The sequence below is a fragment of the Mirounga angustirostris genome, unplaced genomic scaffold (genome assembly GCF_029215605.1).
Source record: "Mirounga angustirostris isolate CCGP_5_RB_7025 unplaced genomic scaffold, mMirAng1.0.hap1 SCAF_10, whole genome shotgun sequence".
Taxonomy (NCBI): domain Eukaryota; kingdom Metazoa; phylum Chordata; class Mammalia; order Carnivora; family Phocidae; genus Mirounga; species Mirounga angustirostris.
In genome coordinates this window covers 100,144,181-100,166,193 of record NW_026991718.1, presented here as the reverse complement: position 1 = coordinate 100,166,193, position 22,013 = coordinate 100,144,181, and the positions used below count along the sequence as shown (strand labels likewise).

The 22,013-nt window shown below is 42.4% G+C and overlaps 1 protein-coding gene across 1 annotated transcript in view; it reads left to right on the top strand.

Annotated features, from left to right (window-relative positions):
- SPTLC3 (serine palmitoyltransferase long chain base subunit 3) overlaps positions 1-22,013 on the top strand; it is a 147,179-nt gene that overhangs the window by 94,502 nt on the left and 30,664 nt on the right. The window contains exons 7-9 of the mRNA XM_064572816.1: positions 1,416-1,521; positions 10,327-10,546; positions 18,541-18,667. Of these exons, the coding sequence (XP_064428886.1) occupies positions 1,416-1,521; positions 10,327-10,546; positions 18,541-18,667 (453 nt within the window). The remainder of the gene's footprint in view (positions 1-1,415; positions 1,522-10,326; positions 10,547-18,540; positions 18,668-22,013) is intronic.

The window sequence follows — 22,013 nt, the reverse complement described above, 5'->3', positions numbered from 1 at the left end:
GTTCAGTAGCATCTCCATCTTTTCAAATTAAAACCAGATTCCAGACCTAAAGTACTTGGGTTTCAGATTCTCAAAAAGGGAGGGCTCAGGAGGTACAAAGAAACACAGTAGAAATATAAGGAGTCTAAACAACATGCACATAAGCCTATGCCTTTTTATCTCTCTAGGCTTTGTGGGTTAAACACACACACACACACACACGCAGCTGGAATGTAGACCAATCTTTCCCAATGGTCTCTCAACCAAAGCCCAGTCATCTACATGTGATTGCAGATAAATGAAAAGTCACTATTAATTATATTTGACACCACAAGTTAACAAGAATATTCTAGTAGACATCCATCCTTCCTTATTCTACATGACCGTGGAGCTCGAAGGTAGTGGTTCGGAATATGGGTCGTGGTACAAGACTGCATGGGTTCAAATCCTGGCTCTGCTGGTTGTAATCATAGACCTCAGGAGATTTACCAGATTTTCCTGTGCCCTGGTTTCCTGAAACATAAAATGAAGGTGCCTCGTCTTTAGGCTTATGGTAAGGATTAGAAGAGTTCTTTTTTTTTCTTTTTAAAGATTTTACTTATTTATTTGTCAGAGAGAGACAGAGAGAGAACACAAGGAGGGGGAGCTGCAGGCAGAGGGAGAAGCAGGCTCCCCGCTGAGCAAGGAGCCTGATACAGGACTCGATCACAGGACCCTGGGAACATGACCTGAGCCAAAGGCAGACGCTTAACTGACTGAGCCACCCAGGCATCCCAGGATTAGCAGATGTCTTACAAAAAATATGCTCAGAAGATTGCCTGGCATGCAGATAGGGCTCAATAATTGTGAGCACTTACTAATGTGTCCAGATGCTTCCAAATAACTTGCAAAGAAGAGCTAATTGTTCCTCTGACTTAAAGTTCTGAAACCTCCGAAGGTGGAGGATGTCAAAGGTCAGGTCTCAAAGTATAGGAAGTGAGACACCTGCCAACAAGTCCGCCACTCTGTACAAACTCAACTAAACTCTAACATGCTTGTGCCTAAACAATTGGTGAGCGTTAGTTAATGATATCGCTCCGAGTTAATTTTAAGCTGGTAACAAAGCTGAAGTCACGAAGATGCATGTAATGTAGTGTTTCAATCTCTGCTGAAGTAGAAGAGGAGAGCTTTTTAAGAGCCTATGAAGCCATGCACCTTCAGTGGGGGTTTATTCTGCCTGCTATACAAACCCAATGAGTCACCTTGTCAGAGTTAAGTTGTACTAAAATATAAGCCTCTCTCTCCCTCCAGGTGTTCTCTGATTCTGATTTTGCTCTCTGAAAAAGTTCAGGTCTGAGCCTGAGCCCAAGAAATCTGATGCCTTCTCAAAAAAGAAAATGGGGGAGGAAAAGGAAAACCTTCTCATGACTCAGTTTCTTTTTTGGTATTATTTAAAGACATGCAAAGCCTAGAGAAGCTCCTGAGAGATGCTGTAATCTACGGCCAGCCTCGAATCCGCAGAGCGTGGAAGAAGATTCTCATCCTAGTGGAGGGCATCTACAGGTATGGAAATAACCAGAGAGATTTTAACACACTGGGGCCCACAGCGAGCTGACACATGAGGAAAGTCTGATCTCTCCTAGATCAATGGAAAAATGAGTTGGATATAAGGTATTATGAAGGGACCTGAGCCAGAGCCACCAATGTGAGCTGTCAGGCCTTGGGTCACCTGTCTTTTCAATGTCTGTTCATATGGCAGAACACATCAGATGCTGGATGCTTGTGAAGGTGTTCTCAGAAATGTCCTCAGAGGGCATGGATAACTTGCACTGATTCTTTCCACTACCATTGGCTGCCCCACAGTTTCAAAGGCCTATGGGGGCTGGGTTATTCAACATGAGAATGCTTCTTGCCTGGGGTGCCTGGGTGGCTCAGTTGGTTAAGCATTGGATTCTTGATTTCTGCTCAGGTCATGATCTCAGGGTCACGAGATCGAGCCCCTCATCGGGCTCCATGCTGAGCGAGGAGCCTGCTTAAGATTCTCTTCTCTCCCCCTCTCTCTGCCCCTCCCCAGGCCCCCACTCATGCTTTTGCTCTCAAAAAAGAAAGGAATGCTTCTTGCCTTCATGGCGTTGCTGATAGGCACCCAGATGCTTCTAACTGGAGAGTACACCCAAACTCAAGTTGCTTGCTGAACTTGGCCAATTGTTGGCATTAGAATACAAAAAGCCAGCACATTTTCCACAAAGTTAAGACTAACCCCAAGTGCAATTCTTGATCCAGAGCTGGGAGCCGCTGGACTTAGCATCTGAAGGTATGCTCAGTTTCCCACCGCTTTGAAGCCGAGCAGACAAAACACCCACTAAGCCACTGAGAGCTTCTACAAGGCATGTTGTGATGGAATTGGCTTCATTCTCTGTCTCAATTGGTTATCGCTGCTGAAACAGAAATTGCCTCCAAGCCGTTCTTCTGTAGAATGCCCTAGTCCCTGAGTCAAGGAAACATAATGTCAGAGTTCTCCCTCCTTAAATCAGTTCTCAAACAATCTTCATGTTCAAAGAATTGAGGGAGATGTTTCCTATAATTATAGAGAAGCAAATAATATTAAATGGACGGGAATGAGAGCCTAACTTCCCCACAAGGAGAGTGTGCTTGCAAAGGAGATTGAGGTCTGACAGAGGTTTTCATTCAGCCAGACTGCGCATCGTTTCTGTCCCATGAATGGATAACAAGTAACAGAAGAAACATGTCTCCATCCCTCTTGGGAAAAAGAAGTGCTCTCTCCTCAATTTAAAATAACAATGATGATAATAATAATAAGCCAGCTACCATCTTGTTCTTCCCTCGGCCTTACTGCCCCAGCGCCTGGTGTTCTGGGTGTCCCCAGGGCTACTACAGAGTTGCAAAGCTGGCATTTCAAGTGTCTAGGGACCCACTTTATGTATCACCCATCAGTACCTCCTCGGGTCAGCCCCCAGACAGTGTTTTATTTATGAAGTCTTTGGGACCACCCTAGAGCCGCGTTCCCAACCAAGGTGATCCCCTCCCACAACCCACCCCTATCCTGGACACTTTGGGCAATTTTCAGTTGTCACAACTGTAATAGAGTGCTATGGCGTCTAGTGGGCAGAAGCCAGGGATGCTGCTAAGTATCCTACAATGCGCAGGACAGGCCCCTACATCAGAGAATCAACCTGCTCAAAATGTCAACAGTGCCGAGATTGAAAGACCCTGCTGTGGCATCATTCAATTAATAATTCAATTTAATGAATAGTTTACTCACTGGCCTTGAACTTGCTACTTTTCGGAAATAATCTCATATTGACTCTGGGCTGTAATAACCTCAAAGCCAGGTCTTTCTCTCCGTATGATCTGTGCCAGCTGCCCGATGGGGAAGGGAGCTCTTATCTAAACACCTGTCATTCAGGCCTGGACTTGCAAGAGCACGGATCAGCTCAGGGAGGGCAGACTGGGCATCTTCTTTAACCAGAGTTGACAGAATCCAGCTGCAAATAAACAAAACTTGGCTCCACTAAAGGAAAGGTATGTTTAAAGTACTTTGATCGTGGCTGAAATTAAGTGGACCACTAGCATTTTACTGTCAACTATTCCCATCAGTTACACAGAGAACCCACTCCGGCAACAGGGCTTGTTAATGGCTGGGCCTGTGTCCTACCATGATCTCAGGAGGACAGCAGAGCCAGGTGTGGACTTCTGCCTCCAAGCCTGCATGGCACCAAACCACAACCTGGGCCTCACTAGCAATGGGGGCCTGCTCTGTTACCTGATACTGTGTAACAAACCGCCCAAAGCATAATGGCTTACACTGCAATAAGTTATCATTTCCCACACCACGGTGGGTTGCCTGGACCCATTGGGCAGTTCTTCTGCTCCATATGGTGTTGGCTGGGGTCATTCATGGGGAGCATTCACCTGGGAGTCCAGCTGGGATCTGGAACATCTAAAATGACCTCACTCAGTACTAGTTGTTGGCTGAAGTACCTTGTTCCCTTCTCTTCTCTGGGGTGCTCGGTCTATAGGCTCTTCTACTCAACAGTCAAGCCGGAACTTCCTTACAACATGGTGCCATCTTCTGAGAGAATGAGAGCAGAAGCTACCAGTCTTTTAAGGGCAGGGCCCAGAACTGGTATAGCATCCCTCTGCCATACTCTATTGGTCAAAGTATGGTGAAAGCCCAGCTCAGATTCAAGGGGAAGGGAAATAGAACCCACCTCTTGATGGGAGGATTGACTTGGGTGTAGAGGGATGGGAAGACTTGCAGGCAGCCATCTTTGGAGGCAATCTACCACAGTGGTTCAATCAGCCTGGCATTTATTTGTACAATGAAACCTCCACTTGCCATGGACTTCCCTTCATAGAGAGATTTATTTTATCTCATCTGCACAGAATCTTGTCTTTTTTTTTTAAGATTTTATTTATTTACTTGACAGAGAGAGATAGCAAGAGCAGGAACACAAACAGCGGGAGTGGGAAAGGGAGAAGCAGGGAGCCAGATGTGGGGCTTGATCCCAGGACCCTGAGATCATGACCTGAGCTGAAGGCAGATGCTTAACGACTGAGCTGCTGAGGCGCCCCTCTTGTCTTTACGTGAAACTGTGACCTCAAAGGGCCCATTCATAGTTAGGAAGCAGGGCACCTCTTAGACAAGCCTCAGTACTTCCTCGGGCCTCAGTTTCCTCATTTGTAAAATAAGGCTAACCGAGACTGGAGTTCTGGAACATAGTGGATGTTCTTATTTGTTGCTATCACCAAAAAATGAAATTATTTCCCACAAAATTTTCTGAAGGGCTAGGGTTAGGGATGTGAAATCAACAGTTCATGAATGCACTTCTACTTTTTAGTAATGTGTTATGGAAACATACCTTGTTGACATCAACACAAAGCCTCCTTTGAATTTTCACTCCCAGATTTTTTTTTTTTAATCTGTCGCTGTGGTTTGCCACCAAGGGCAAAGTCCCCACCACCACCACCACCACAAATGCCCCAGAAATCAATTTTTTCATAATTCCTAAAAAAAGCAGTCAACCAAATCCAGTGGTTTCAGACAGGTATCAAGGTAGAAAAAGCCAGATACCAAGTCTAAGAAATCCATAAACTCCACAAAAGCAGTTATGATAATGATAATTATACTAACAATAATAACAATAGTAATGTCACCATCCATAAACCATCTAAGTCTCATTATATATATAGATAATATGGAGGAGCCAAGATCTGGAGGGAGGCCTAGGATCTGGGTTCAAATCCCAGTGTTGTCACCTATGGTTCTGTGCCCTTCATAGAGTTCTTTTGTAAGTATTAAGGTCATAGAGCCTCGTTCTTGACAGAAGCCCAGCCCGTGGTAAGCCCACAACCAAGGGCAGCTGTCCTCATCATTAAATTTCTTTTCAGCTGAGGAAGTTGCAGCATGGAAAACAATAAGCTCTCTGCATAGTGAAGCTGTTTTCTCTTCACCCAGCTGAAGGATGGATGTCAGGGGAAGGAGTTTGCATTTATTTACTCGGTGTCTACTCCTCACTTCACACGTGTGATCTTGAGTAAACCTCCCCAGTACCTTTGAGATTACTGTGAAGATGAAGACCCTTGACCCAGGGCAGATAACTGAGGTGAAATAGAGCCAGGATCCAAACCAGGTAGCCCTGCTGGGACAGAGGCCCAGTATCAACAGAAGACTCCATCCGTGTGTTCCCATCCGATGAAGTAAACATGGAAAATGTAAAGTCCTCCATGTGACCTTCACCATTTACCCATCCAGGGCTCAGTTCCTTCATCTGTAAAATAGGGAGAGTGAAACTTGAGATCTAAAGTTCCATGAGTTCCTGATTTGGGGCTTAAAACTACAATTATATTATTATAGTGTTCTTGTCTGCATTTTCTTTTAAGTATTGTTTTAAAGTCAGACTCTTCCAGTTTTGTGTCTCTGAAAAGTCTAGTTGGTTGACTCATTGTGGTTGAGAAATCTCAAAATTATTCAAAAATATACTAGAGAAGGGCAGGGGGTCCCAAATAACCTGGGAGATAAAGTCGCATAACTGGAGCCCAAACTTTCAAAATAAGAAGTATAGAGAAAGAATACCCAGCCCTTCCAGAAAACACATACGAAAACAAATATTTAAATCTCAGAATGCCATTCTCTCTAAGGATGTAAGCCCTTCTCCTCCCCAAAACAGTGTAAGTTTAGTGATTGAGAACTTTAACCTATGGTTTAAACAAACAGGGAAAAAAAGGAAAAGAAAGTACTTTATCTTTAATTAGTCTTAGCTCTCTTCTTTTTCTCTTTTCACCCCCTTTTCTTCCCTGGATTATACTTGGGGCCCACCAAGGAGATTTTTCCACCATGTAAGTTGGCAGACCAGTGGTTTAATTCCCAATCCTGCCAATGGATAATATTGCTCTATATGTGGAGGAGAAGGTGATGAGAGGGAAATTTCAAAAAAGAGTCTTGTCACTTAGCTAATACATTATGTAACAGAAAAGATATAAAGAAATTATTCACCGGCTTGCTGGTTTAAGACTAATTCAAGTCCCCGCACAGAGCTTCAAATTAAGTGGTGGAATTATCTCTACCTACAGTTTTATTTTAGTTGTTTTTCTTTTATTGAAGTCAAAAGAAAACACAACTTGCCATTCAGGAAGAAAAAAATAAAACACAGTCCTTGTTTTCTTTTTCATTTTTGGCACTGTGTTTTCTGACAGCAATTTAAAGGAATAACATAGAAGCCCTTTTCAATGCATGCACCAATCTCAATATCCCACTATAGGAAAGGGTTCGATTCAAATTTGGTCACATTGAGAAAATGAAAACTTAGTGCGGGTGAATATAACACTTTATAAAAGCTGAGTTCTGGGGCGCCTGGGTGGCGCAGTTGGTTAAGCGACTGCCTTCAGCTCAGGTCATGATCCCGGGGTCCTGGGATCGAGACCCGCATCGGGCTCTCTGCTCAGCCGGAAGCCTGCTTCTCCCTCTCCCACTCCCCCTGCTTGTGTTCCCTCTCACGCTGTCTCTCTCTCTCTCTCCCTGTCAATTAAATGAATAAATAACATCTTTAAAAAAAAAAAAAAGCTGAGTTCTCCCTAGGACTCATGTGTGCCCTGCAGTAACTCCAGAAATTAGCAGTACTGTAGAGTCATTAATCCTGGAGGAAGAAATATAAACCAGGTGGGCAGACTCCCAACATCAGCTAGACCAGCCCCAGCAAAGGATGGCTAATTAGCTGCCTTGAGTGTCTTCAAACTGTTCAGCATTAACTCTGCCTCCTACCAAATTCAGTTCCAGAACAAAGAATGGTTATTTGTGACATGTCAGGTTTTCAGCATAGTTGTGTTACCAAATTATAACATGTTAAAGATGAGAAGTAGATCCTAGAATTTTGAGGGCATATAGCTGTTTATTATGTATGACACCCATATGCCTCTTTCCTAAGAGATTCAACACAGAGCATTGTCAAGGGCTCCCCATTTCTCAAGTCAAGCCTCACTGCAAACATTTCCTCCTAAGCTCCTCCTAAAAAAAGGAACAACCCAATGAGAGCTCATTATGTGCCAGACACTTAACAAACATCATTTCTAGGCTGCCTTGGAAAGACCTTATAAGGAGGGTTCCATCATCATGCTTACTTTACATCTCAGATAACTGAGGCAGAGACATCATGTAAGTTGCCCAAGTCCTCAGTTGGTAAGTGGTGTGGCTACAATCTAAGTTGAGTCAGATGGCCGTACCTTCTCCCCTCAATGAAAACCATGTTAACAAACAATCTAAAAAAATACTGGAATTAACTCAGAGACTTATGTAAGAGAAGATGAGTGTATTTGGTTTTCATTTCATTAAAATCTGAAACCAGCCATTCAGAATGACCTTGTGAAAAACACAAATGCAATAAGCTGGACTTCATTAAGATTAACAACTTGTGCTTTGTGGAAGATCATCCCAAGAAAATGAGAAGACAAGCCACAGACTGGGAGAAAATATTTGCAAAAGATACACCTGATAAAGAACTATTATCTAAAATATACAAAGAACTCTTAAAATTCAACAGTAAGAAAGCAAACAACCTGATCGAAAAGACCTCAGCAGACACCCCACCAAAGAAGATATGGAAATGGAAATACACATAGGAAAAGATGCTTCACATCCTATGTCATCAGGGAAATGTAAATTAAAGCAATTAAGATACCACTACATACCTGTTAGGAGGCCAGAATCTGGAAGACTGATGAGGATGTGCAGCAACAGGAAGGCTCATACATTGGTGGTGGGAAGGCAAAATAGCAGAGCCACTTTGGAGGACAGTTTGGTGGTTTCTTACAAAGTTAAACATACTCTTACCATACAATCCAGCAATCATGCTCCTTGGTATTTACCCAAACTTGTGAAAACTTGTGTCCACACAAAACCCTGCACATGGATGTTTATACTATCTATATTCATAATTCCCAAAACTTGGAAGCAACCAAAATGTCCTTCAGTCAGTGAATGAATAAGTAAAATGTGGGACATCCAGACAATGGAATGCTATTTAGCACTAAAAAGAAATGAGCCCTCGAGCCATGAAAAGACATGGAAGAAACCTAAATGCATATTATTAGGTGGAAAGAAACCAATCCCGAAAGGCTGAATAGTGCATGATTCCAACTATATGGCATTCTGGAAAAGGCAAAACTATGGAGACAATGAAAAGATCAGTAGTTGCAGAGGTTGGGTGGGGAGAGGAATGAACAGTGGATTTGTAGGGCAGTAAAAAATAGAATGTAAGATACCATAATGATGGATACATGTTATCATACATTTGTCCAAACAGAGAATGCACAACACCAAGAGGCAGCCCTCATGTTAACTATGGACTTTGGGTTACAATGATGTGTCCGTGTAGGTTCATTTGTAACAAATGGACTGCCCTGGTGGGGGATGTTTACACGTATGTGGGGCAGGAAGTAAATGGGAAATCTTTACCTTCTGCTCAGTTTTGTTGTGACTGCTCTAAAGAATAAAGTCCTTAAAGAAGACACAAGCACAAATGCTGCACTTGATGGTCATCCTACTCCCTCCAAACCAACACTTCTTGGCCTGGGGTAACTGCACAACCAGCCGGACTATTTTGACTGAATTGACCTAACACTTATGTTTATTTTTATAATACATTAAATTTAATAAATAAACTAATTAGGAAGAAGGGATAAGTTCAACTTTCTGTTTGCATCAATTGATTAGTTCTTGAACTAAATTGAAGGGTTGCTTGAGTTGTTTGACAAGCTCCTTTGTGTGGTGAGGATGAGAGTCTGTGTGTTTTCATAGAATTCGCCTGTCAGTGCAGTCAAAACTGTGTGTGGTGTAGACACAGCCCAGAAAGTGTTGTGAGAACTGATTAAAGCCAAAAGTCCTTTTAAATCCATTGAGTTCCAAAGGTGCCATGTAAATGTGAATGTTATTTATTTACTTCATATTTTTCCCTTTTTTGGAGGACTTGAAGTATTTTTGCAATTTACAGTACTATGAAAAGTTAGGCACTTAGGGCTAAAACAAAAGGGTTCATCTATGGCAGTGGTTCTCAAAATGTTGTCCCCAACCAGCAGTAGGATGTCTCCTGGGAGCTTGGTAGAAATACAAATTTTCAGCCCACCCCAAACCTGCCAAATCAGAAACTCAGGGTCATGGAGGGGAGCATAATCTGTGTTTTAACAAATCAGGGAATTCTGATGCTCCTTCAAGAACGAGAACCATTGCCCTAAAGGAACAGAAAGAGAGGACACTACCAGATGCCTCAAAATACCCTTGACTTCCAATGAGCACTGAACAGGAGACCCTAAGAACTTTCTATTGTGCTTTTTTTAATACTATGTGTCTTAAGCAAAGTTCTTTTGTGTGTTTTTAATTCTTTCCTTTACTCTTTGGCAATTCAAGCACTGAGTCTAGGTCAGATAGAATTGGTCCAATAGACAGCAGCAAGCTGACAAAGATAGATTACCGTAGATCAATTTCATTAAAACTAGCAAAATACCTAGAATCCAAAATGCTCAGTCTAGTTACACTAGCTGATTTTACAAATAAATTGATCAACAATGCTGTAAGCTAATTGTTTACTTGGGAGTTAGCTATAACAACTCAAAGCACTTCAATCTATTGAACATAAATTATTTTTTTTCAAATAAAATAATGCCAGATTAGCTTTACAAGATTGAGAAGGTTGCCTCAGCCAACTAAAATATGCCTTAAGAAAAAAGGAATTGCATGTCCCTGTCACCACTGACTGGTGTCAGGAAAGGCTGTCTAAAAAGGATTGGAAGGGAGACCGTCACAGGGCTTCCCAGGAAAGTATACACAAGTGACAAGCATTTCTCCTTATGCCCTAGCATGGAAGGTTCCATCGTGGATCTGCCCCAGATCGTGGCTCTAAAGAAGAAGTACAAGGCTTACCTCTACATAGATGAAGCTCACAGTATTGGGTCCGTGGGCCCAACCGGTCGGGGTGTTATAGAATTCTTTGGACTGGACCCTCGAGATGTTGATGTGTTTATGGGCACATTCACCAAAAGTTTTGGAGCTGCAGGAGGTTACATAGCTGGAAGGAAGGTAAGCCAGGGATTCCCTGTGTCTATTTAAAACCTGAATGCTCTGGGGACACAGTCCGCAGGGTTTCTGTGGATTCCTTGAGAGCTTCAGCTCAATTCAGCACACCTCAGTAGATCATGGCAGCCTGGATACGGTGGGTCCACGGTCACGTAGGCCCAGAATGGCAAGGAACTCTCCCTCTAGTGATGAAGAAGAGCATATGATGTATAATCACATTATAATAAAATGACACCAGCAGTGTACCCAGGCAAAGACTTAATACAAGGAGAGGGATGGTTAACTCTGCAGGGTAGCATCTAAGGAGTCTCAGAATAAGTATCATCCTTGTAGACAAATGATGGGGGGAGGGTATATTTCAAAAAGAGGGGATAATATATAGCAAACCTCAGAAATGATAAGGGGATGTTACAGAGCTATAAGTAGTTTGGGTTTTGTGGCATGAAAAACATAAAGCAGGTAACAGCAACAGTGGGCAAAGGTCAGATATTAATGAGGTTGACCCTGTGCAATAAATTCTGGATTTTAAGAGTTTTAATCAAAATCGTAGTAAGATCTGAAATGCCCTTCTAAGAGATTTTCTGTGCAAAATAATTCTCTCCCAAATTTTGGATAAGCCATAGGTCAAATTGCGCCACCCTCTAATATCTTTTTTTAAAGATTTTATTTATTATTTATTTCTTTTTTTAAGTAATCTTTATCCCCCAGTGTGGGGCTCAAACTCATGACCCCGAGATCAAGAATCGCATGCTGAACCAACTGAGCCAGCCAGATGCCCCTCTCATGTCTTATCTACATGACTTAAAATTCGGATCCGATGGGATCAGACTATGGAGTGTTATCCCTGTAGTGTTAAGCCAATATCACCAAGGGGGTTGCCAATATAAACCAATAAATGTTTAAAAGAAATTAAAGAGAGGAGAGAGGGTCCAGGGAGAAAGAGAAAGTGAAAAATTCAGCCTGGATATGAGGGATAAGGAAGCCAGTAGTCTGCCTGTATCCAAATCCTGATAGCTATCTCAGACAAGCCTACACCTGTCCCAGAGTGACTTGTGACAGTGATGTTGGCTCCAACCAAGGAGGCACACCAGGCCCAAAACCAGTGCATGCAGGTGGCATCCACAGCTTATACAAAATTCCCAATTCCTTACTCATTGTCACCAGCAGGAATAAGATTCAGACTCCTGATAAACCAGTTAGACAAATCAGGGATTGCAGCAAAAGACAGTCTGGCCATTGAAAGCCTATGATTTAAAACAACAGACTTCACTGTGACCATGAGATGCACAAATGCTTAAAATGTTCAGGGTTTTCAATGGTCTTGACCCTTCAACAAGCATTACTTTCTTCTGAGCCCAAAGCACTGTTTTCCATCCTCCCTCCACTGGCCTGTGGGAATTAGCTGGGTAATGCTAAAAACATCGGGAATGCTTAGGATCCTACAAAATTTAGCTAAATCTGGTGAAAGGTTAAATGTTCCCTTCCCCAACTGTGGAAGCAGAGGGATCGGAGGGTCTCAAATTCAGGAGGTCCCTTATCCGGGCTACATTGCTTTGTGAGCTTGTGGTTTTGTGATTACTTTAGCAGCAGTTCTGAGCTACAAAATTTTTAACCAAGCGTAACTCTGTTTCCTGAACCAAGGGCACCTGAATAAACTGAAGTGAGCGGATCCTTGAAATGTTGTCAAATTTGGTAGATGTCACATGTCCCCCCTGGAGTTCCTTCATCAGATACCCACTTAAACAAAAGCTCATGACTGGCCTGAAGTTAGGACCAGCTCACTCTGGTTTCTCTTACTCTCTACCCTCAAGCTAGTGGGACTATTTTAAAAGTGTATTTGTTCTTGTCTATGTAACTTGTATACATTTGGGATAGATACTGGGAAATCATGGAAAGTTATTATTTACATTAGTCGCAATGCAGAAAAATGTGTAGATCTATTCATTTCCTTGCTCTTTAAAATATTCATTCTCTGTATGCTTGGATCCAGAGAACAGCATCATCCCTACCCCCCAACCTCCCGCTCCCTTTCCAGAGCCTCTGTCATTCTCCGCCCCCTCCATACTACACTGCAGTCTCTGAATTTACCACTAGATGGCAGCAAGAATTAGAGCGTCTTTGGCAGAGGTCCCTTAGCCTATTCTGAGACTTAACTGCCCTCAAACAAGATGCAAAACCTAGAAAACATAGGGCAGTTTTCAAGACGTGAGGGTGAGCGAGAGACTGGAGGCCACTTGTGAAAAGTGTTTATATGCGTCGTTCCCTGACGATTTCAAAATCAGTCAAATACACACCTGTCTGGAATGGTTTTGATGAGTCTGTGGCAAACGCAGATAAACTGGATTCCTTCCAACCTGAGAAGCCCAAGAGTTAATGGAATTTTTGCATCTGCTCATCTGTACCTTCAATTTTTTAAGTTATGTTAATTTTAAATTATGTGTAGTTTCCATTTAAATCATAGTTTTTATTCCCCTGGATTTTGAATTATTTTTGCGAAAAATTTTCACTTAGAGTATGTTTTAAACTATGTTTTTTAACTAAAAGGACAGAGGATTGGACAAATGCTAACAGTTTTAATTTGAAAGAGATCTTTATATTTAGCTATTTAAATAATTAGAGTACAGTTTTTATAGAGTTTCATCATATTTTTTCCTGGATATTTTGGAGTGTATACCTCAACTGGGGGGTAGGGGGGAGTAACAGCAAAACATCCAGGATTCTAATAATGGGTACAAAAGCAACAAAATGAACCATAAAAATGTTAACGCACACACACTAGGACTTTACATTTTTCTGAAACCCTAATAATTTCAATTTTACTATGTTCATGGGGATCTTTCTTGAGATCTGAAAATAACTACTTGGGTCAAAAAATCTAGACAAAGATAAAACTGTCTGGCTCTCTTTTTAAATGTCAACGTTAGGGTTAGTAATAGAGGGACTATATTCCTAGTAACAGTTTCTAGGAGGCTCTAGAAGTCTTTCTGGAGCTGGTCAAGGTCAGGAACATGTACGTTAGGGACCAGATCTGTCACGAAAGGAAAAGTGTTTGAAAACAAACAAGGGGAGAAAAAAACTGATTTGCTAAGATAGTACCACAGAGAGTAGAGATTTTGTCTTGGCCTCAGGCTGGCTGTCACAGAATGTCCGATAAATTCATCTCTGCTTATTGGAATTTACTGCCCCAGCCTCAACCTTCTCTCCCCTCCTTAGGGAAACTGACAAAATGGTCTCTCCAGAGCCAGCAAGATTTTGCTATTTTATTCACTTTGAGTTTGGAGCTACTGTAGATGATCTGTGAACAACCCAACTTGGAACATTCTGTCTATTCAAGACCTTTGAGGTGAAATGTCAGAGATAATTACTTGTCTCCACCTGTCAGAGCTCCATGCCATGAATGGCTTCTTTGAAGGATACCTGAGCTGATGAAATTAGGTTTATGTTTATTTTTTACTTTCTGTCAGTCCAGTTGCTGAGAAGGTGTGGTCAACACTAAAGACCCTGCTTTGGGGAGTCCAAGTCTTTCTCGGGCATGTGTCCTGAGTGCCCTTGTATGTCTGCTGCTAAACACTGGCTTTCATAGCCTCCCCAGCCTGAGCAGAGACCTGCAAATGAGTGAAGCAAAGGTAGCCTTCATGACTGACAGGTCGCAGGGCTGGAATTCCGGAGGAGGGAAGTCAGACAGGGCAGCCAAGTTTGGGGTGAGCATTAGCCCCAGAAACCTGGGCGCCAGACAAAGGCAGGCCCCTGGCAGGAGCCAGCTCTGCCCTGTGTGCTCAGCCCCGGGCTGCATTTAACAGCCCTTTGAAGTAAATGGGGGTCACAGTATAAACACCAAGATGTTTATTCTAAGAGCCTCCTGTCTGATTTCCTCAGCAAACCACCCTTGCCCTTGAACTCCAGCCCTATGGGTAGAGAAAATAATCAGGGTTTTGAACTTACAAATGGACTTGGAAACCTCGGTATGAGGAGACCTTTAACCCACTCTGAAGGAAGACATAACCCAGACTTTCCTTGAAGAGACCAAAGCCAACTCCTAATTCATGGCTCCCCATGCCCAATGGCAGAATGCAAGAGGGAATCAGAAACAGGGCATCAAGACCTTCCTTGATGCTCTGCAGAAGTTACCTAAGGAGTCCCACTTTCTGAAGCACGCAAGAAAATTAGATGTGTCCATAAAATCAGACCCTCAGAGGAAGGGGACCCAGTCTAAAAGAAATAAGATTGTGGGCAACATAGTCTTAATGTTAAAAGGGAATGATAACTGCACTGATGAGGCATTTATTCAAACTAAGAATGCACACAACCTTGGCTTTATGAAATTTCCCAATTTGGAAAGGAAAATTACGGGTTGGGGACATTGACAAGAACCCTTGAGGAACCCAAAGAAGCTTGGTTTTGTTTCTTTGATCTTCGCCATTGATGCCCCAAGACTAAGAGAATATTTTTATACTTGTTCCTAAGAATGCAGCTTAGTAGTTCCCTATATACTTCAGGGACCCTCACCATCCTTCCTCAGTCCCTAAAACCCTTCTGCTTTTCATTAGATCACCAGTATTTATCAGGCCCCTACTAGGTACCCACCACTGTGGATTTTAGAGTGTGTAACCCCATCCCTGCTCTCAAGGGGATCTCACTCACTTTGGAGAAATAAGAGCAATAGCCCCAAAGCATTTTGAGACTGATGCAATTCAGTCTGTAGTTTAGTACTGTTAACACTTGAGTATATTGGGGATTCACCCCTCCTCCCCACCCCAAAAATGAGCAATCTGTGAACTAGGGAAAGCACCACAGGTGGAGTGGAAATGAAGGAGTTCGGCTTTGGGCTAGCCTTCCCCCATCACCACGTGGCTAGCCAGGTCTCCAGTCTGGAATAGAATTATATATAGTGTGGTGCTAAGGATAGGGACTCCAGAGTCATGCTCTTTGGGTCCAAATCCTTGTTATCCAACCATGTTTTGGTTGGATAATTTTCTGATCTGTTCTGTGACTCAGTCATGCCAACTATAAAAGGGAGATAAAAATAATACCTACCTCAGAGTGATTGGGAAGGTAAAATAAGTTAATCCATGTAAAGTTCTTAAAATGGAGCCTCAAGTGGCCAAGGAATATCAACTGTGGTGTTAACTTTGAGCCCTATTATGTTTTGGGGGCCATGCCAACTGTCATCAAGTCTAGGTACTCTTTTCTTTAAAATGCTTCTCTTTTCCTTTATTTTCCCTCCTACCTTTACTACCCCAATAAGGCTGGAGGAAGAGCTGGGCTGAAAACTTTTGGTTTGCTCCCTGGGGGTACCAATGTGTAGTTCCCTAACTTTAGAACATCACCCTCTGCCAAATGAGGGGTCTGGGATAGAGACACTTCAAGGAGTTTTTGTATTTTGGTCCTAACCCATGCTCCCAGCTCTAAGAGTCTCCAAATTGACAATCCATTAACAATAACTGCCAATCTCATTGGGTGTTCGCTAGGTACCAGACACTTTTCTAGACACTATATATATATTAACTCATTTAATTTTCATAATGACCCTGAAGTTAGTATTACCATTATCTCATCTTTCAGAGAAGTAAAGTAGAGCACAGAGAGGTTTAGTAACTTGCCAGTGGTCACATATCAGTAAGTGGGAGAGCCAGGACTTGAACCCAAGCAGTCCAGTTCCAGAGCTTGTCCTGTATATTCTCGGTCACACTTCCCTTCACGGGGATAACCTTGTCTTGGAAGCAATAGCTTCTCCCTCTACTCCCAACTGATTCCTCTATTCTTTGATGATAAGATTCTGTCCTCATTCCTAATCTTAGCACAGGTTCATGCCTCCCCCTTCCTCTGCATCTGCCCAAATCCCCCCACCCTTCAAGGCCAGATCACCTCCTTGAAACAGCCCTTTTCCAGCCCTAGTCCACAAGAGCCCCCATTATCCTGTTGCCTGCGTCCTACCTACTCTCTCCCACTTGGCTTCCCCAGCATTGTCAGGAGGTACCAACTCTCAACAAACAAAGAAAACCCTTGTTGCTGCTCATGGAGCAGCACTGAACATAGAGCTGTGAACAGCCTGGCTGCAGCTACTCTGGAAAATGACTCTCTCTCTTTAGGTGCTCCTCCCTTCCCCATCCTCCAGAGTGAACTTTTCAAATACTGTGTGGCCAGTGCCTTAAGTCAGGCCATCATCATGCATATACTCTTCCAATATAGTGAAAACCTACCCAACTGCTTATATGAGATTCACTAAACAAAAGAATAGATAGAAACTTAATTTTAATTTTAATGTAAGTGGATGATGGCTGCCAGGGACTAGCCTTTCCATCCTCCTTCTCTTCTTTGACTTCCACATCTAGAACGGAGCCTGGAGCAAGTCCTTGTACAAACATGCTGGAAGGAAAAATGAAAGCAGGGAAGAAGGCCCAAGAGTAGGGAGAGAAGAGAAAAAGGAAAGGATAAGGAAGGGGGGGAGGGGAAGGGAAGGGGAAGGGAGAAGGAAATACTTAGGAATGGAGAGAAAAAAAGATTTAAATGAAGAATTTGAAACAAAAGAGGGAAAGGGAATCAGAGTAGAAGAAAAGGAAGAAATGAAAGAAATGAAGAGTGTGAAATGAAAGACAATAGGGAGAAAGGAAATTGGGGAAGAAGGATGCATGGAAGGGGGAATTTAGAATGAAGGTCACATTGAAGGAGGCAGGAGGGACAGAATGGAGCTGCCAGGTCCCCCATGGGCCAGGTAGATGCATCACATCACCAACCACCTCTGAGACAGGCCATTCACTTTACTGAGGAAGATGAGCTAAGAATGTTTAAAATGCTTGTGAACAACCATGCCATCCATTCCCCAAGAGACAAGGAAAAGTGAAAGGTGGGCACAGTCCCAAGCTTGAAGGTAGCCAATGAAGGGGGTTTAGGAGGAGATGGGCCTGCCCAAAGCCTCCCAATCACCTTTACCACGGAATGATCAGAGAAGACACCTCAGTGGGATTCTAAACTGTCTCCTCATTCTTGAAGAAAAGGTGGCTGATCCTTTGTAGACTCACTGCTAATTCAGAGAGCTATCATTAGTCCATTAGCTTTTCTGCAGAGCATCCTGAGGGTCCCAAGCCATGAGCGAGAACAGGTGGGCCAATGGATGGTCTGGTCAGCCAATAGACAGCTGAGCACCTCTAGTGCAGCCCTCCCCACTGTGGCATTGGGTTATTAGAATGTCTTAAGGCTTTCAGTGGGCTTACCTGGCACCTTATATTAGGCCTTGGGAGTCAGGCATACAAGTGAAGAATCATTCCTACCACTGAAGACCAGCAGACTCCAGTGAGTCAGCACCCCAAATAGTTCTGCACAAAAATTCCAATAGTTCTCTACTGTCCAAGGCATAACCAAAGTTTATCAGGTCCTAACCTACACTCTGGTTAAATTTCCCACCTCTCCCTTCTGCCACTTCCTACCCCTACCCCAAGTTTTCTTTTCTTCTTTATCTGTCTTCATTCTTGAAGAGAATTCCACTTCCTCACTGAAGTCTTTCCTGTCTCCTCCAGCTAGTAATATCCCTCTCTTTCCTCGGCAGTCTTATAGCCCTTTTGCATATACTGGTCTGCGTATCCTGTTACTTTTCCTCCCATTACTTTTCCATAGGCTCAATCTAATGTTATACTCTCAAGGGCAAGAACCACATCCTGTATTCCTGGATACTCCTAAATACTAAGCCAATGCCTGTGCATGCTAGGTATTCAACAAATGTTTGGGAAATCATTTTTCCATTATACATATGGTTTTGCCTTACAGACCTCAACTCCAAATTCTCAGCATCCCACCTTTGTATACCTTGTAGGTTTATAAAGGAGAGACTAAGAAGAAAAGATAGAAAAAATAAACAGTTTGGGGATGCCCCTTGAAAATCAGACCACATTCGAGAATCTAATGTCTTGTGCTATGGTGGATGAAGAGGGGACTAAATATAATTCTCACAACCAACACTAAGACTTATCTGCTTTCTTTTATGGTTTCCTCTTTTATTAAAGGACCTTGTGGATTATTTAAGAGTTCACTCACATAGTGCTGTTTATGCTACATCCATGAGCCCCCCAATAGCTGAGCAAATCATCAGATCAATGAAATTTATCATGGGACTGGATGGTACCACGCAAGGTAAGAGGGTCTGCAGGGGGGGACAACTCCCATAAATCCTTTCTTAGACTTCTCTCTACCTTCCTTCTGCCTCATCAATCTGCCCCCTTCTCAGATACACACCTTTGTCTTAATATAACCCAATTTGTAAATCAATTTGTATAAACCCAATTTGTACATGATATATGATCATACATAGTACAAAAATGTACTAAAACTGCTGCCAACACACACACAAAGAATTTTTTTTTTAAAGCAAAGAAAACTTTCTAATTCACCTCTTAATGTGATCAGCAAATCTGGATAATTTTGTATAATCAGTTGTGTTAAAATGAAGCAAACAGTTGTATGTGTTTGCCTGTGCTTGCTTGGGACCATCACTTGTGTTTCCCTGGGAACAAAGTAGGGTTTGGGGAGGGATTGGCCACCACTGCCTATTTGAGGATATGTGGACAAAACATACACAATAACTTTCCATTTCCATTTTTTTTTTTTACATTGGTGTGCTACTTTGCTCAACCCAAATGAGCTTAATCTTCTTTTTGAAAAATTGTTTCAGCAAAGCCTTTTGGAACTAGCCTCCTATCTTTTAGATATAGTTTATAGGGCTTCTACTACATATCACAGTGGAGATACAATGATGAATAAGGCAGTTCTTGCCTCCAGGCAATCTCGTGAGTGCATTTATGGAAGTAGTAAATTCTCCCAGCCCCAGGACTGGTCACTGGGCCATGGAATCCATGTGTTCCACCCCACCTCCCAACTAGTGGGAAGGCTTCCACTGTTTACTGCCATCTTCCAAGCCTACTATTTCAGTAGAAGCATGGGGAAATCCATTTCCCAATTTTATTAAAACAGCAGAATACTTTACTCACGTACAAATTTTACCCAGAAGTCTACTATATAAGACAGATTAGAACAGGGCTGGGCTGGTTGAAGTAGTGTGTACCCCTACCTCCGTATTGACAGCCCCTCAGGTCTTTCTCCTGAGTCCTAGTGCCGCCCAGGACACTGGTTTGAAAACCCCTGAGACAGACCTTTCCTTTTCACTAAAGCAGGAAAATGGCTTGCAGAGTGATTTTTTCCCTCCATGTAAAATGCAGTAATTTGATGGTTCTCCAAAGTCTCTTCCAACCTTGTCTTTGGAGTTTTATGATTCTGTCCCTTGTTGAATAGTCTGTGTGAAAAGGAAATAAAAATCCAATCTAGGAAGGCCATGTGGTGCAATGGTTAAGGGCAGAAACTGAAAGTAAACTGGAATCCTGTTTACTAGCTCTGTGACCATAGGCAAGTGATTTAACTTGTCTGTTCAACTCTGGGCAAGTGACTTCTCGGTGCTTCGGTTCATCCAGCTATAAAATGAGGAAAATAATGTTGATGAGCTCATGCTTTTGTGAGAATTAGGTAAATTAAGATACATAAAATACTTAAAATTATGTCTGAAAACAATTATTTAGTAAGCATCATATAATTGCTTGCTACCATTATTTGCTACTATTATTGAGGTGTTTAGTTCTCGGATGAGAAGTGTTTGGACCACAACTCCGGGATGCAGTAGGAAAGAGTCTTACAATGGAAGTGAGGTAAGACTAGTGTCCTCCAAAGCCCTGGATTAGTAAGGATAAGCAAAGTTATGCCACCATAACAAATAAACCCTGAAACTCTCTATGGCTTAACAGAACCAAGTTTTATTTCTTGCTCATACCAAGTCTAATACAAATCAGATAACTCTCTACACAGCTATCGTCCATAGGAGCAGTGATTCAGGCTACTTTAGACTCCGGGATCCCCGTGGCAGAGAACAGGGGAACATCAGCCTGGACGTGACACTTACCACCTTGCTTATAATCCTTTGGCCAAAACTAAGCATATGACCACACCCAGATTTGTGGGAGAAGGAGTTGGTAAATTAAAGGATATGGATATGGATAAGCAAATATCTTTCAACCTTTTAAAACTGAAGCTAGAAATAGAGCTGTATCTGTGCCCACATGAATTGTCTGGTTGTATGAAAAAGACTGGTCTTGAAGCACTTGGCTTATCACAAAGCCATTATTGATGATCTTCTTGAAATTCACTCATTTCTTTTTTTTTAAGATTTTATTTATTTATTTGAGAGAGAGAGCACGAGCAGCAGGAGGGACAGAGGGAGAAGCAGATGCCCCTACTGAGCAAGGAGCCCAACTCAGGGCTTGATCCCATAACCCTGGGACCATGACCAGACTGAAGGCAGGCACTTAACTGACTGAGCCACCCAGGCACCCCAAACTTCATGCATTTCTTTTTTTTATTATCATGTTCAGTTAGCCACTATCATTAGTTTTTGATGTAGTGTTCAGTGATTCATTAGTTGCATATAATACCCAGTGCTCATCACAACATGTGTCCTCCTTAATACCCATCACCTGGCTACCCCATCCCCCTAACCCCCTCCCCTCTGAAACCCTCAGTTTGTTTCCCAGAGTCCAGAGTCTCTCATGGTTTGTTTCCCTCTCTGATTTTTTCCCATTCAGTTTTCCCTCCCTTCCCCTATGGTCCTCCAAGCTATTCCTTATGTTCTACATATGAGTGAAACCATATAATTATCTTTCTCTGGTTGACTTATTTCACTTAGCATAATCCCCTCCAGTTCTATCCATGTCGAAGCAAATGGTGGGTATTCATCCTTTCTGATGGCTGAGTAATATTCCATTGTATATATAAACCACGTCTTTATTCATTCATCTGTTGAAGGGCATCTTGGCTCTTTCCACAGTTTGGCTATTGTGGACATTGCTGCTATGAACATTGGGGTGCATTACCCCTTCTTTTCACTTCATCTGTATCTTTGGGGTAAATACCTAGTAGTACAATTGCTGGGTCATAGGGTAGCTCTATTTTTAACATCTTGAGGAACCTCCATACTGTTTTCCAAAGTACCAGCTTGCATTCCCGCCAACAGTGTAAGAGGGTTCCCCTTTCTCCACATCCTTGCCAACACTTGTTGTTTCCTGTCTTGTTAATTTCTGCCATTCTAACTGGTGTAAGGTGGTATCTCATTGTGCCTCATGCATTTCTTAATGGAAAACAATTATTTGTGATTTAAGCTAAAATGCAAGTTACATGAATTGTCCTACAATGACCAGAATTATCCTTTGGTCTTATTTTAAAGATGAATAACTACAAAAGGTACCTGAAAATTAGCCTATGTCTCAATAAGGATCACTAATTTCTTAAGCCCTTTAGTGTATATGCTATCAGAAGCAGTTGATTTACATGTAGGCAACCTGACAATCTTTCCCTTCCCTCCTCTGGATTGATTTCCTGCTTCATCACAGACAGAACTCACTCTGCTTATCTGATCACAGCTGAAGATCTGCAGAAAAGT